At 51.3% G+C, this 16,736-nt stretch overlaps 1 protein-coding gene across 2 annotated transcripts in view; it reads right to left on the reverse strand.

Moving 5' to 3' along the window:
• The window catches only part of CDCP1 (CUB domain containing protein 1), a 37,301-nt gene that overhangs the window by 7,907 nt on the left and 12,658 nt on the right, over positions 1-16,736 (reverse strand). Inside the window, exons 2-5 of one of the 2 annotated variants that reach the window (XM_070391663.1) lie at positions 12,150-12,356; positions 5,826-6,188; positions 4,066-4,434; positions 939-1,160 (exon numbers count right to left, since the gene is read on the reverse strand). In XM_070391663.1, the coding sequence (XP_070247764.1) occupies positions 939-1,160; positions 4,066-4,434; positions 5,826-6,188; positions 12,150-12,356 (1,161 nt within the window). Of the gene's footprint in view, positions 1-938; positions 1,161-4,065; positions 4,435-5,825; positions 6,189-12,149; positions 12,360-16,736 lie in introns of both variants that reach the window. The other variant, XM_070391662.1, reaches the window with a different exon arrangement.

A 16,736-nucleotide genomic window follows, 5' to 3' on the forward strand; every position in this document is an offset into this window, starting at 1 on the left:
GGTGGGCAGGGCACAGGTCTCCCCACCCAGGCCTGTTGCCCAGTCTCCCCGTCTACGGGAGGCAGTTCTGTGCAGTGGTGACAGCAGGGCGTGGAGCTGGGGGTCTCAGCTGGCATTCCAGCTCTGACACTTCCTACGGGGTGGCCCCGGCTCCTGCACCCGCAGAGACTCTGCGAGCATCCACGCCAGAGATCACAGGGGCCCCACAGGGAGGTGACTGTGGGTCGGGCTGCCCCACCTTCGTCACACATTTACTACGTGACTAGCACATAGCCAGCCCTGCTAGGGGCTAAAGGGATAAAATGCAATAGCTCTAGCCGGTTTGGCTCAGAGGAAAGAGCGTCTGAAGGGTCACAGGTTCGATTCTGACCCGGTTGCAGGCTCGATCCCCATCCCCAGTTGTGGGGCACGTGTGGGAGGCAGCCAATAGATGTGTCTCTCTCTCACATCGATGCTTCTCTCTGTCTCTACCCTTTCCTTCCACTCTCTCTAAAAGTCCATGGAAAAAAATATCCTCAGGTGAGGATTAATAACAACAACAAAAAAGAGACACAAACCAAGACTCAAGACTTGAAGTCTCATGTGGGAGACCGCAAGCGGGCAGTGAGCATGGAAGCAGGGGGTGTGCAGGGGGAGAGGACGGGGAAGGCCACAACTAGGAGGAGGGGGTTCCACAGGGGGAGTCTGAGGAGACGTGAGCATGGACACGGCCCTTCTGAAGGGTGCAAGTTCCAGCGGAGGCGGCTGCTCCCAGGGGAGGCAGGTCTCCCCCTCCTGGTTCGCTTCCTGGTGGCCCTTGCTCGCCCGGCACCGTGGGGGACATTTCTGGTCATACTATTTACACCCTGCCCCGTGGACCCCGCCAAGAAGACAGGGCAGGATGCAGAGAGATGCCCGCAGCCCTGGAGGAGGGGGGAGCGCCCCGACCACGGGCGTACTTATGGTTTTCTCGACGTTCATCCACAGGCGCGTCAGGTCGTCGCAGAGGAACGAGATCCTGTGCTTGGAGCCATGGGCCAGGGTGAGGTTGGTGCTGCAGGTCCGAGACTCCAGACACACAAAGCAGCCGGGGACGAAGCGGCGGCTCAGCTTCACGGGCCTCGGCTCGATGGTGACCGACATGGCTTGCTCCTTACTCAAGTCAATCTCGTAGGTTACATCTGGAACCACACACACAAGACAGGCGTCAGCGGCCGCCCCGTGAAATGGGCAAAGATCCACACAAAACCTCTCATGCCCGGGGAATGTGGGAAACGCTTTTTATTATTCAGGCAGCATCACAGTAAGTCGAAAAGAAATTTAAAAAGAAAAAGCATGGACCGCATTTCTACCACATTCCTTTACCCATTCTCCTATTGATGGAAATGTAGGTTGTTTCCTGTTTTTGATTTTTCTAAGAGTGCTGGACCTATGCCTTTGCACGACTGTGAGTGGATGCACTGTGCCACTTCTTGGGTAAACACCGAGGAGCGAAGTGTCTGGGTCAGAAGTAGGAAGGCACGGGTTTAACTCTGGAAGCGACAACCAGATGGTTCTAGGCCGCTGCAACGTTTGGCACTCCCGACAGCACTCTGACCCTCGGTGGGTGCCCCAGCCTTTGTTAGTTTAGCCATTCCTGTGGGTGGGGGGTGGGAAACGGTACAGCGGTGTGACAGTTACATCTCCTTCGAACATTACTATATAATAATCAGGTGGGCAGAAATGAGACCCCTCGCAGTTGAGCTGAAACAGTGCAGTTTGTTGAGAAAAAAGCATCCTGATTCTGGGGCAAGATAGGACTTTCATGGCGGGAGTGTCAGTAACGCACTGCTTTCCGCATTCTCATTTGCAGATGCATTCCATTCGTTAGCCACTTAACGTGTCCTCTCTCCACACTGATTCCGGTTGGATCTCAAGATAACTGGAGGGGCGGGGCAGACACAGCCCATGGCCTTGCTGCCTCAGGAATGTCCTCATGCGAGGCACCAGCAGGCAGAGCGGGATGGAAATGTGCAGAGATGGGGCGTTTTAAATGGAAACGTCACCTTTTAACACTCACCAATCTGAGGAAAGACTAGACGTATTGTGACTGTGTCTTCTGTGTATTTTGACAAGTGGCATTGTCCCACCCTCACAAAAGGGAGGGCGGGGAGGTGTGGCTATCAATTGATAGCTGAAGGGGGAGGCGCCAGAGAGGCTGAAACCACCGGCTCAGGGTGTCTCGGGTCACAGAGGGCAGACCGTGATCTGAATCTGGTTTCCCACCACAGAAGACTCTCATCCTCTTTCTACAACACTGTGGGTCAGGCCCCAAGTGGGTGCCAAGGGGGCCTTCCTAAGGCAGCCTCTTGAGTGCACCCTACAGGGTTACTTTTCAGATGTTTATCGGCCCTATAAACACAAACAGCGCCCTGGCCAGTTTGTCTCAGTGGTTAGAGTGTCGGCCCACGGACTGAAGGGTCGTGGTTTCGATTCCGTTCAAGGACACGCACCTGGGTTGTAGGCTGGATCCCCGGCCCGGTTGGGGAGGCAACCAACCGATGTGTCTCTCTCACAAACAAACAGCATGCCACTCCCCACTCCCACGCAATTTTTCTGCCTGGCTCTGCCTACTTCCCAGAAATAAGTAAGAAAAACAAGCTGAGAGTCAGCCCTCTGGACAGAACCCATCCTCATCAGGTAAGAAATGCCCGGCCCCCCTGCCACAACTCACTCCTTCACAGATTCTAGTTCACAGATGAGCCCCAACCACGCTGGCCTCCTCTCGTACATTATCTCAAAATCCACACCACAACCCTCGGGACCAGGACTCAGGTGCGGCAGGCGAGGGGCCCAGGGCTCAGGATGCACCATGTAAGGAGGCACTCGTTCTTGGGGGCTGACCTGTACTTACGCCTCTATCACAGGGAGCCCCTCGGAGTGGGCGCCTCCTTAAACGTGGCATCCTGAGCACTTCACCTCACCCTCGTCCTGGCCCCAACTTCCCTTCTTTAGTTTCGAGGCGTCTGAGTAATTGTGTGTGGGATGAAGATAACCTCATGCTCACCCACCTACCTGGGGCTCAGTGTGGCTCACAGCACGGGCTCGGGTGCTGAGATCGCTCGGCTCCTGGCCAGCTGTGTGATGTGAGCCTCGTTCCACAACCTGTCTGAACCTTCTGGTTCCTCATCAGTAGATGAAGGTAATTCCTGCCGCCCCTACTGGGTTGTCATAAGGATTAGCTGGGACATATAAGCGGCGTGCTTAATGCAGTGTGGAGCGCTCAACGGTGTTAGCGATCATTATCATTGCTGCCGGTGTGGGGACATCGAGACTCCCACTGTAGGGTCAAGACGTGCTGTCTAGAGGGTAACCTTCCAAGGCCTTAATTAAAAACAACTCTGCCCTAACTGGTTTGGCTCAGTGGCTAGAGCGTCGGCCTGCAGACTCAAGGGTCCCAGGTTCGATTCCGGTCAAGGGCATGTACCTTGGTTGCGGGCACATCCCCAGTGGGGAGTGTGCAGGAGGCAGCTGATCGGTGTTTCTCTCTTATTGATGTTTCTAACTCTCTATCCCACTCTCTTCCTCTCTGTAAAAAATCAATGGAATATATTTTAAAAAAACGAACACAAAAAAACAACAGCCCTGGCTGGTGTGCTCACTGGTTAGAGCACTGGCCCGTGTACCGAGGGGTCTGGGGTTTGATTCCCAGCCCTGGTTGGGGTGCATGCGGGAGCCAACCATTCAATTTGTCTCTCACATCAATGTCTCTCTCTCTCTCTCTCTCTCTCTCTCTCTCCCCCTCGCCCCTCCCTCCCTCCCACTCTCTCTAAAAACAAAGCAATAGAAAAAATATTGAGTAAGGATTAACAAAACAATAACAACAACAGAAATAACCTGGCACCCTAAATGTAAGTTTGCGTGTTGGATTCTTACTGTGTTTCAATGGCTGGGCATGCCATGCCTTCACCACTAAGCCTGCCTCGCTGCCTAGCAACATACTTCCTGCGACTCTTCCAGGGTCCAAAGGTCCAGAAGCCACAGCTGAGAAACAGGAAGGAAAGAAGGTGTCGGAGGAGGAGGAGAAAGGAAGGTGGGCTCACTCACTGCTCTCATTATGTGGACGCTGGACCAAAACTTGAAACTTCAGCCGGAGGATCCCTGGATTTTGGGCATCTTGGTCACATCCTTGCAGAGAGAGGTTGAAGTTCCCAGCCATGTTCCCGGGCTGCTTGTCCGCCAGCCTGAACACCTCGGGGTTGGTGGTGGAGCCCGGGATGTAGTACTCAACCCGCTCCTCCTTCTTGGCGCAGTTGGAGTTGTTGAACTGGAGGAAGGAGACGCTGGCCCGCAGGGGCGCAGGGATGACGAACTGCCACGTCATGAGCTCGTCCTCGGGGAAGCTGAACGGGTAGTTGGCAGACATCAGGGTTGCTGAGCCTTCACCCTCAAACACAGATTCGATGAAGCACAGTCCTATTGGGAGGGGAAACCCAGACAAGGCGATTAGATCCTGCCCTGACTGTCCACAGCTTAGGGCAGGGGAAGGAGGTTCTTGGGTCCTGAGCCGTGGGTCGGGATGCGGTGTGAGGAGGAGACGTCAGTGGTGTGCAAGTCTATGTTTAACAACTGACTCAGTGGGGGAGGGGGAGGGAGTTCTGATATGTAGGGCCTGCCCATTTCCTTGGTGTAAATTTCCCACCAGAGCTGATTTCAAGCTACCAATGTGGGATGACCGAAGGTGGACTTGGAAAGAGATGGACAGCAGCTCACCATCATAAAGGATTTCCACTTGCAGAGAGAATCAGCGTAACTAACCTCAAGAGCACAGACAACAGGAAAATGTAGAGAAATCACTAGGGGGCAATGAGTTTGGAGTGGTTTATGGCCTTTGTTTCTACACTCACCATTTTAGTAAGTTTATATAATTCTGTTTTATAAGACGGCTCTGTTCAATACCAGCTCACAAACTTCCTGCAACTGAACAATGAGCTCTTGTGAGCCGGTCCTAGCACAGCACTAACACCGTTAGAGAAAATGTGAAACAGATAGAAGACAGGACAAAGAAACGGAGCGATCATGATAGGGCTGTAGAACCAATCCCATTTCATTTCTTGAAAACAAACATGTACCAAGAACAAAGAAAAGCGAGTCACCGCCAAGGCTACTCAAGAAGGGTGGATCCAGCTGAGACCGGTTTGGCTCGGTGGATAGAGTGTCGGCCTGCGGACTGAAGGGTCCCGGGTTTGATTCTGGTCGGGGGCATGTACCTGGGTTGTGGGCACATCCCCAGTGGGAGATGTGCAGGAGGCAGCTGATCGATGTTTCTCTCTCATCGATGTTTCTAACTCTCTCTCTTCCTTCCTCTCTGTAAAAAAATCAATAAAATATATTTTAAAAAAAAAAAAAAAAAAAAAAGGATGGATCCACTCCAGGCATGAGTGGCCTGGCCTGTGTCGCTTATGGAAGAGTGGGATGTCCCTGTAAGGTATTCAGGTCAAACCATACAAAATTCCCAACACCTGGTCCTTTCTGACCTAGAGCAAGAGAGATTTCGTATGGTTTTTGTTGTTGTTGTTAATCCTGACCCAGGGATATTTTTCCATTGATATTTAGAGTAGAAGGGAGAGGGAGAGACAGAGAGAAAGAAACATCGATATGAAACACACTGACGGGTTGCCTCCTGCACACGACCCCCACCAGGGCCAGGGATCGAGCCTATAACCGAGATATATGCCCTTGACCAGAATCGAACCTGGGACCCTTCAGTCCTCAGGCCGATGCTCTATCCATTGAGCCAAACCGGCCAGAGAGAGATTTTGTATGTTTCAACCTCAGCAAATAGCAGGAAGGCATGGCATGCTCACGTTTTATGGATGACTGGCTCGACATGCTGAAGCCGGAGTGGCTTCTGTTGTCGAACCACGGCAGGTGTAAGGTTATCTTGACGCTCTCCTGCATCTTGATCCGGGACACGGTGCCGCTGCTGCAGAAGGTTCCGATCCGGACCTCGGTGGCACCGATGTGGCCGCTGATGCTGTAAGTGACTCCGTCTGGGCAGCTCTCCCCTTGCCCGATCTGCCTGAGGCGAGGCCTGGAGAACGCCAGCTCCAGACTGGTGCTCTTGCCAGCTTGGATGTCCCAGATGAAAGTTCGGTTGAGGGGGGGCAACAGCGATATTACGGGCTGCAGCTCGAACTCCCCAAAAGGACATGGGTCTGATGTGCAGTCTGAAACAGTCACAAAACAATCTTGGTCATAAATGCTGCCAGGCCTCTCCCTGCTCCTCCTTATCTCTTTAGTAGACCCTCTGGGAGTACCCCGAGGTGGACACACCCATCTCCAGGTTATATAGTGTTGACGGCCAGTGGCTCACAGAAGCCCCCTTCTTCGCTGAAGTGCCTCGGCTGCGGGTGCCTCCTGGGCCAGGGATACCCGAGGGTTTCGCTGCCTACCCCAGCAGGGAGCAGCAGCCCACAGCCAACCACCGCTCAGCTCATCGCAAGAGTGAAAATGCCTGACCTCAACCTGGTGAAGCCGCACCTTTGCCGGCATCAGCCTGAGGCTACACTTTAGCTAAAACCACATCCTTGCCCAGCCAGTGTGGCTCAGTTGCACCAAGAGGTCACCGATTCGATTCCCTGTCAGGGCACATGCCTGGGTTGTGAGGTCGATCTCCAGTCGGGGTTGTGTAAGAGGCAGCTGATCAATGTTTCTCTCTTATCAATGTCTCTCTCTCTCTCCCTCGCCCTTCTACTCTATAATAAAAGCATAATATGCTAATTAGACCAGATGTCCTTCTGGACATCCTTCTGGATGATCTTCCAGATGAAGCCGCGGTGGCTGGGGCTGAGGCAGAGGCGTTGCCACAGTGGGCGGGGGCAGGGGCCAAGCCCCTTGCACGAATTTTGTGCATCGGGCCTCTAGTCGAAAAATAAAAACATATTTAAAACAGAACAAGAACATCTTTGCCCGGCCAGCATGGCTCAGTGGTTGACCAATGAACCAGGAGGTCAGGGTTCGATTCCTGGTCAGGGCACATGCCCAGGTTGCTGGCTTGATCCCCAGTGTGGGGCATGCAGGGGGCAGCCAATCAATGGTTCTCTCTCATCCTTGATGTTTCTATCTCTCTCTCCCTCTGGCTTCCTCTCTGAAATCAAGAAAAATATATATTAAAAAATTTAAAAAGAAATAAATTATATCACTTCAAACAAAAACATCTTTGCTGAGTCCTTCCCTAGCTCACTCCTTTCTCACTTCTTCACAGGGTGCTTCCACGGGTACTCTCCTGACAAGTGTCTTAAGCGAAAATTCCCATTCAGGCTGTTTCCAGAGAACCACACCCAAGACACTTCCTAACTCTTGTGTTTTCACATGAAGTCGGTGGAGTCCAGCCGGTGGGAGGCCCTTTGCCCTGGAGCTGGAGCCACCGTTTCACAACCGTGGGCACAGTGTCAAGCTCTGCCTTTTAAAACTGGTTTTCCCATCCACAGGCTCATCGACTCACTGAGTACACTCAGAACGCACAAGCCCCTTAATGGCTGGAACCCCTGGCACAGTTTCTTTCTGCCTCGTGGCTTTAGTGCTCACATTTTATTACCATGTTGGATTTTCTTAAAGCTAACAATGAATGAAGGATGTACTACGTTGTTTCCTAAGCTTCTAAAACAAAGGGGGAAACGCTGTTGTCGGGGAGAAATAGGGAAAGCACGTGGGAGAAGTAACAGCATGCAGGCAACCCAACAGGCTGTTGTCTTGGGCATGGGGAATGTGAAAGGGGAGATGGATTCTGGCCACTTTATTTTTTATGTTTTTAAATATACTTTTATTGATTTCAGAGAGGAAGGAAGACGGAGAGAGAGAGAGAAACATCCATGATGAGAGAGAATCATTGATCGGCTGTCTCCTGCATGCTCCCTACTGGGGACTGAGCCCCCAAACCCAGCATGTGCCCTGACCGGGACTCCAGCTATGACCTCCTGGTTCATACATTGGTCGATGCTCAACCACTGAGCCATGCCGGCTGGGCAATTCTGGCTAATGACCTGCTGCTCCAGTCGGGTATTTGAAAGTACTGCCCACTCGAAACGAAAGAATGGGAGGATTTTAGAGCTGAGCTGGACCTCTGAGGTCATCCATGCCAAACCTCGCCTTTTTCAGCCCCGAGCCGGGGGGACGGGCATGCCGCTTACAGTACACACACAATCCCAGGACAGAAGCCCGGGCTATGTTTGCTCAACCCGAGTCCTTGCCAACACATGGCACCACCTAACCCATAAAACAGGGTTAGATAACAAGGTGACGAATGTGGCTAAAATTAGTTTGTCTGTCAGTAAAGACAGCACCTATTTTTAGGAGCTCTTGCAACTTCATTGTTTACGTCAAGTCACTTCTTTCCTTTAACATCTGGCCTTGTCCCTTTGCATCTCCACCTCCAACGTGCCCAGGGCCACATGGAGCGGCTCCTACTGGGTTCCGTGCCCTTGTGGGATCACCGAACCTGTGAAGGGGGCGATTCTCAGCCCAGATGCACTTGGAGGAAGTTTAAAAAATACACATGTCCACCTGGCCGGCATGGCTCAGTGGTTGAGCATCAACCTGTGAATCAGGAGGTCACAGTTCGATTCCCGGTCGGGGCACGTGCCCAGGTTGCGGGCTCAGTCCTCAGTGTGGGGTGTGCAGAAGGCAGCCAATCAATGATTCTCTCTCATCATTGATGTTTTCCTCTCATCTTCCTCCTTCCTCTCTGAAATCAATGAAGATATACTTAAAAAAAATACACATGCCCTGGCTGGTGTGGTTCAGTTGGTTGGGTGTTGGCTAGGGCACTGAGACTGCCAGTTCGATTCCTGGTCAGGGCACATGCCTGGGTTGTAGGCTCGATACCCAGCAGGGGGTGTCCAAGAGGCAGCCGATAGATGGTTCACTCTCACATCCATGTTTCTCTCTCTCTCTCTCAAAAAAAAAGTCAATGGAAAATATTTGTTAAAAGAACACATGCCTGCTCTAGCCAGTTTGGCTCGGTGGATAGAGCCTTGGCCTGCGGACTGATGGCTCGATCTCCAGTAGCGGGCATGCAGGAGGCAGCCAACCAATGATTCTCTCTCATCACTGATGTTTCTGTCTCTCTCTCCCTCTCCCTTTCTCTCAGAAATCAATAAAAAATATATATTAAAAAATGCATATGCCTGGACCACCTGAGAGATTGTGATTTAATTCTATACCAAGAACCCGGAGCCACAAAGCTCCATCTCTCAGCCACAACTCTGTACCGGCCACAGGACACTGGGAGAGTCAGGTCATGTAAGCACTTGTCAATTGGTTGCTAAGAGCTTCGGCTTTGAGGATGGACACACAGGGAAGAGTGGTCACAATAACCAGACGGGACTACCCCAACCAACTGAGCCACACCGGCCAGGGCTCCAGGGAACCCTTAAGCATATCAATATTCTCCTCAGCTCTGTGAAAGCTTCTCTGACATGTTAATTGTAATCGACTTAAACTGGTCAATTGATTTGGAGGAGAACTGACAGTTACAAAGTACTGAGATTTTTAAGGAATACAGTACACCTCTCCATGTATTTGTGTCTTCTCTTTTGTCTCTCGGTAAAATTTTACATATTTTGCTTCCTAGGTATCCTACGTATTTATTAAGATGATCCCTAAATTTTTAACTAGAACTTTGAATAACAGTGACCAACAGCATGCTTAGTGGGAACTCTTATGTTGTTTCCCAGGTTACGGGCAATGACTGTTGCATATGATATTTGCTCCCAGGTTCTGAAAGAAACACTTCATTGGATTAAGCAAACACCCTTCTATGTCTGGTTGACTGAGAATGTTGTGTGAAAAACAATCTCTCAAGCTGATCACGTACAGTTTTTTTTCTCATCTAACAGAGTAAAGCATTCCATTAGCCGACTTGCTAATGGTGAACTACCCTAGTCTTCCAGCGAACCCTTCCCTACTCTTGTTGCTTTATTCTTTTAATACATGTTTTATATTTTATCTAAGATTTTTTTTTTGCATGTACAGTCATAACAGACTGGTTGATGGTTTTCTCTTTTTATGCTCTTGGTAGATGTTGACATCAGGGTTGTAAGGGTTTATGAAATGAGTATGAAACTTCTCTTTCTATGCTCAGAATGGGAGTCGGCCAACTACAGCCCATGAGGTCAATCCAGCCGAACACCTGTTACTGTAAATAAAGTTTCACTGGAATGTTCCCCGCCTAAGTGTTCATCTATTATCTATGGCTGATTAAATATATATATATATATATATATATATATATATATATATATATATATAAATTGATTTCAGAGAGGAAGGGAGAGGGAGGGAGAAAGAGAAACATCAATGATGGGAGAGAATCATTTATCGGCTGCCTCCTGCACACCCTCTACTGGGGATCGAGCCCTGCGACCCGGGCATGTGCCCTTGACCAGAATGGAACCCCGGACCCTTCAGTCCACAGGCCGAGGCTCTATCCACTGAGCCAAACTGGCTAGGGCTCTACGGGTGACTTTATGCTGAGATAGCGCAGCTGAGCAGTTGTGATGTGACAGAGACCATCTGGCCCACGGGGCCTTGGATGTTTACAGAACGAGCTTGCCTACCTTTCTCTAGAATGGCTTAAATACCAGAAATTACCTGCTCCTTACAGTGTTAGAAGATCCTTAATGAAACCATCTCTCTTTTGTTGTTGTTGTTAATCCTCACCCAAGGATACTTTTCCATTGATTTTTTAGAGGTAGTAGTGGAAGGGAGGGGGAGAGACACAGTGAGAGAAGCGTCGATGTAAGAGAGACACATCGACTGATTGCCTCCTGCACGTGATCCGATTAGGGTCAAGCCTGCAACCAAGGTACGTGCCCTTGACCAGAATCGAACCGTGGACCCTTTATTCCGTGGGCCAACACTCTATCCACTGAGCCAAACCGGCTAGGGCTGAAATTATCTCTAACTAAGCCAAACCCCATCTCCTCCATTGCTATTTATTTATTCCAGTTTCCTACCGTTTTTATGAGCCCATTAAGTTTTTCCTGAAAATCACCATGTCCATTCAGAGTTTCACACTGAATATCACAATGTTGCACATTGTCTCTTACAATTTTAGAAATCGCCTTTGTATATGTCATTAATCCACATTCACACTTTTGATGCTGTGTATTTGTATTTTCTCTTTCCTTTCCTTTTTAGGAGACCGGGCAGAGATTTGTCTACGTAATTGGTCTTTATTGAAAATCAGGTCTTGATTTTGAGTTATCAAACGTAACTTTAAAACTGCTTTTAAGGACTTTAATTTCTCCTTTTTTTTTTTTCTGACTGCCTTCTTCCTAAGGTTTATTTCATCATTTTCCCCCCCTTCATGATCTATTGCCCAATTCACTTATTTTCCGTGAAAGGCAAAGAAATGTTCTGAGTAGGCTTTGAGATCACAAATAGTGTTGTTAGTGTTGTGAATACCCACCTTAAAACGATGGGGAAATGACACACTTATTGTTGTTTTTCTTGCCTGATTGTTATTTGTGTCAATCTCCTACCCCAAGCTCAAGTTCTGAGTAATAACAATACCAAATACCTATAGTTTGTTGCATTCTTGAGTATCACACACTCTCTCAAGCCATTATTTTATTTCATCTTCATAACAACCCACTTGGTTGGTAAAGGACTCTTATTTTATAGACTAGAAAACGAAGTCAAAAAGGAGTTAAGCAACTTAGATGAAGTCCCATGAAACCCAGCTCCCTCAGCCTCCACAGCTGCTACCTTTGCCCTTGAGCCTTGTGGACCCATTTCTCTACCCACCGCCTCAACCTTCCGTCTCTCTCGTCCTCCAATCCCTTGACTCGCACCCATCATCAGCCAAGTCAGTATTTTTAGCACATCCGACTGATCATCCCAGGCCCGAAGACCCACAGCTCTGTTCAGCGACAGTGTGGCTCAGTGGTCACAGGCCAGGACTCTGGAGCCCGAGAGCCTGGGCTCTGGTCTTGCTGCTGCTCACTGGCTGTGCCATCTCAGGCAAGTCCCTTTGTGAACTTCTCCGAGGGCCACTTGGGGGATTAAAGAACTTAACCCGTACCAGGCACGTATAGGACTGAATGAAGTGCAGTTTCAAAACAGACCTCAGCTCCCCAGCACCAGGGGCTGGCTAGGTAGGCAGCAGTCCCCGAGTGTGTACTTACCAATATTCCTCTCGACCTCAATGACAAAGTGAGTCTCTGGATCCTGGCAGGTAAAGCGAAACTCCTTTCTGTCTCCGGGTTTGACGAGCAGCGTGGTCAAGAGTTTTCCAGACATGAGCAGGTGACAGGGCTTCGCTCCCAGAGGTAGGGGCTCCCGCTTTATAAGGATTGTGATGTTGGTTGTACGGGGCAGACCGAGCACAAAAGCTTCTGAAGGAAGAGAAAGGGAGTGAGCAGGACCATTCAGGTCTGCAGACCTGCTGTCTCCCCTCAGGGGTCTAGGGAGGACGCCCTCTTTGACATCTTTGTTCCTTGTCCTTTCCTGCCCCCGCCCTCAAACCCCCCAACATTCCCCCCTCCCCCGCCCAGACTCAGGGCCTAGAGGGGAGGATGTAAAATGACTGCTCTCCTCACCAGTGGGAAAGAACTGGGCCCTTGTGGGCTGGACACTGACACGTGTCTCTGGTTTGAATTATTCATTTTTCTAAAAATCAAAAATAGTGAACCCCGGCCTACATGGCTCGGAGTGTACGTTTTCAGATACCCCGTCTGTATCAATAGCAATTAACCGGAGAAACTGCCACGTTTCTTCTCAATATGACTTCAGACCAAAGTCCACACCCAGAAACTGTTTGTAGAGGGACATGTTTATCTGCAAAGAGCTGCCGTCTCCTGCCCTGGGAGCTTCATAGGCCCAGTATATCCATGTACACACGGCGTCAGAGGTACATACATACATACATTCATGCAGTACTGGAGGGGAGGAAAACTTGCACAGAAATTAGATATAAACGTATTATGTCAGCAAATTTGGCAATCAGAGCAAAATAATGCTAATACCTCAGGCTGGGGTTCAGCCAATGACCTGAACACACAGGACCAGGCCAGAGAGGGGCGCTGGTTATTAAACAGAGGCGTGCACCCCGGTGAGGACGGGGCCCGGATTCTGACCAGGCACAGTCTCTTTCCCATTCCCTTTGCTCTGTCGACCTTCAAGTCTTTTCGGATGAACCGGGAAGAGCCACTTTCTCCTTGGTAGCCGCCACCCCTTCCCTGACTTGGGTCCTGACTGTGGGCTCTGGGTGGCCAATGAGCCCGACGGCCCACACGAAGGGACGATTGTCCAGAAGTGGGTCCCATGGTGGGAACCCAGGGGCTCACAGGGCTGCGGCCGCTGCCTCTGTCCCACCATGTTCTGCAGCAAAGGGATGGTCAGCACCCCCAACCCCACCCCCCCCAGTCGGGCCAGTGCATCTGAGTGCTTGATGAGTGCACTGTCACTTAAAGAAAACAGACGGGCGCCCGGCTGACGTAGCTCAGTGGTTGAGCGTTGACCTACGAACCAGGAGGTCGAGGTTCGATTTCCCGTCAGGGCACATGCCCAGGTTGCGGGCTCGATCCCCAGTGTGGGGCATGCAGGAGGCAGCCCATGGATGATTCTCTCTCATCATTGATATTTCTATCTCTCTCCCTTTCCCTTCTTCTCTGAAATCAATAAAAACATGTTAAATACAAAACAAACCCATGGGAATCCTCTTCTTCAACCTCTTTCTTTGGTTTCCCCGGGAACGTGGCATTTCATTGCTATACTATTTCAGAAGATCTATTTCCCAGGTTCCCAGAAACCCAGCCAAAGCTCCATTCTGGGGTGGTTCTGAGGTCTCAGCGGCTGAAAGAAATCTCAGCGGCACCTCACGGCAGCAGCGCTCAGAGCATCTGGGACATGAGCAAGCGCCTCACTGGGCCCATGAGTCACAGCTCTTCCCTCTCCTGCCTCCCTCCCGACCTCCCCTTATTAGGACACCCTCGCTGGCGTCTGCCTCCCCAGCAGCTTTTCTGGGGGAATTTCCAATCACTTTCATCCACCACTCATTAATCACCATTCATTCATCCCTGTACCACAGGATATTATACAAACGCCCCGTTATTTCTCCTCCCTGCCACTCTATTTCTTTGCAAGGGGAACAAATATAAGAAAGAGGATCCCACCAGACAAACCCCAGGGAAGTTATCTGCTCCCAGACTTGTTAAATGCAGCTTAAAAGGCTAACAAGTGTGGTTTAAAATTTCTTCGATGGGCCGCCAAATCGGTTTGGCTCAGTGGATAGAGCGTCGGCCTGCGGACTGAAAGGTCCCAGGTTCGATTCCGGTCAAGGGCATGTACCTTGGTTGCGGGCACATCCCCAGTAGGGAGTGTGCAGGAGGCAGCTGATCGATGTTTCTAACTCTCTATCCCTCTCCCTTCCTCTCTGTAAAAAATCAATAAAAATATTAAAAAAAAAAATGTCTTCGATGGGGCCGAACCAGCTGCTTCAGACCTGGGTGTGCTTTCCTGGGAGGCTCGGGTCTCATCCCCTCTGTCCAATGAAGGTGAGCCGAGCAGCTGTCCGCCAGGGACGGGAACCAGCCCAGGCAGCAGGAGACAGAGGCACACTAAGGCACACGCTGCCCTGCAGGAGTGCCCGGGAAGGTGCGGGAGGTAGACGCAGCATAATCGTGAATCAGCCCGGCAGATCAGTCACAGCCTGCACGGAAGTCAGATGCCTCCCGGGAAATTCATTTTGGCCCACACAGCCCTGACTTCTCTTGGGAAGATGGATGACGCATTGCAGACCAACATCCCTCTCTACAAGTTCACCAGCTGCGGCTGGGCTGGCCCATCCGTGGAGCAGATCTCTGCTTCTCGGACTGAGCACCGGGGAAAATGGCTAAACTGTGGATGTTCCCTTCAAGCATGGGGTGCTCACACCCTGGGAGCCCCAGGAAGTGACACCAACAGCCCAACAGAAGGGGCAGTGATCCACCCTTAGGCCATTGACATAATTTCTCCTGCCTTTACCCCCTGCAGGAGCAACTGCCGACTTCATGTCAGTTGAACCATGTCAGTTGAACGTTTGTTTGCTTGTCCCTCTGTCCCACCAGACCCGCCTGAGAGCAACTTGAAGGCACCAAGGAGGATCAAGGTTCTCTGAAGGCAGTGAGGGTCAGCTATTAACACTCTGGGGACGGTGGTCAAGGAAGGCTCCACAGAGGAGGCATCACTTAAGATGGATTTTGGAAAATGAATAGGAGTTTGTCAGCCAGGGATCATGAGATGGGTGTCAGGAAAGATAGGCGAAGGGAAGAGCAGATGCAAAGACACAGGGGTATGGCCCGACCGTGCGGGGCTCAGTCGACCTATGAAACAGGAGGAGGTCATGGTCCGATTCCCAGTCAGGGCATATGCCCAGGTTGCAGGCTCGATCAATAAAAAATATATATATTTTAAAAAGGCACAGGGGTATGAAGAACATGGCTTCCTGGGAGCCCCTCCAGGGAGTTTGTTTGGGCCGGAAGTCAAGGAAAATGTGGGTAGAGGTGGCTGGAAACAGAGGCAGGGCCAGGCTATGGAGAGGCTTGGCTGTTGGGCTTCACCCAGTGGGACCAGCATATCTCAGCAGCCTCGGGGAGTGGTTAAGAGTTTGGATTTTAGACTCTGACGGCCTGGGGTCAATTCCTGGTTGGACCACATACCAGCTGTGTCCCCTTGGGCAAGTTCCTTAGCTTCTCTAGCCTCAATATCCTTATCAGCAACTGGGAATAACAAAGGAATTGTCAGGAGCCAATCGCCATGGCTGGCCAACACCACCAACCCCATGCGCTTGCTTCACTCCCCTTGCTTCACTCCCCCACATGGCGCCTGCAACCCCTCCTCCACTCGCCTAGGGCGCACTGGGGACAGCCCGAGCCCCCTCCCCCATGCCCCCGTTGCCAGGGGTGGGAGGGGGGAGAGCACAGCGAAGGGTCTGGGTCTGGCTCCCTCGCCCCGGGTTTCAGAGTGCTGCTGTGGGGTGGGAGGTGGGTCAGCGTGATTGCTGTTGACATTATGAATGAGAGCCTGTTACAACCACTGACACTGGTGGTGGGCAGCATTCCAGGGTGTGAAGCAGGGAAACAACTGTAGCAGCAGCTTGGCTCTCAGCCTAAAGCCCCAGTCCTGGCTGGCTGGGTCCTGGCTGGTTGGCTGGGTGGGGCGGACAGAGAGGCAGATAAGCCCCCCGCCCCCCGCCCCCCCCCCCGCCCCCCCGCAAGCTTTAAGGAGGCACTCACTGTCTGGGTTGTGCAAGTTTGGGTGCCTCCTTAAATCGTCCACCTCCCCAGCCCTGACCCTGCTCACTGGCTAGTAAGGCCTGTCTATGTGCAGTGACTCGGTGACTCGTGTGACATTAGCAACTCTTGGAGGCTCACAGAAGTGACCTCACTTCCCATTTGCTGAGCTCAGGAGGCAGCTGGGATATTCAGGTCTGACTTGAGCACCCTGCCCTCTCCACTCCCCAGGGAACCACACTGAGCGGCCCTCATGGAAGCTGCTGAGGTTGCTCCAATCAACCAGCGGACGGGAAGGGAGTGCACGGAGTTGTGGGCTGACATCAGGGCCTGGGCAGCACCACCACCATCACCTATTTAATGGGACCTGCTGTGGGGAGGGGGGTGCCGGACTGTTACACCACCCAATGCGGAGTCTTACAATCCAGGGGACCTGGGCAGTGGTTTAGCCACCCTCAGTCCACTTCGCATTGAGTTGGCCAGGTCTCTTCACAGACTGGT

This window comes from Myotis yumanensis, unplaced genomic scaffold (genome assembly GCF_028538775.1).
Source record: "Myotis yumanensis isolate MYYU_CA2020_CCGP unplaced genomic scaffold, mMyoYum1.0.hap1 SCAF_14, whole genome shotgun sequence".
In the NCBI taxonomy this organism is placed as follows: Eukaryota; Metazoa; Chordata; class Mammalia; order Chiroptera; family Vespertilionidae; genus Myotis; species Myotis yumanensis.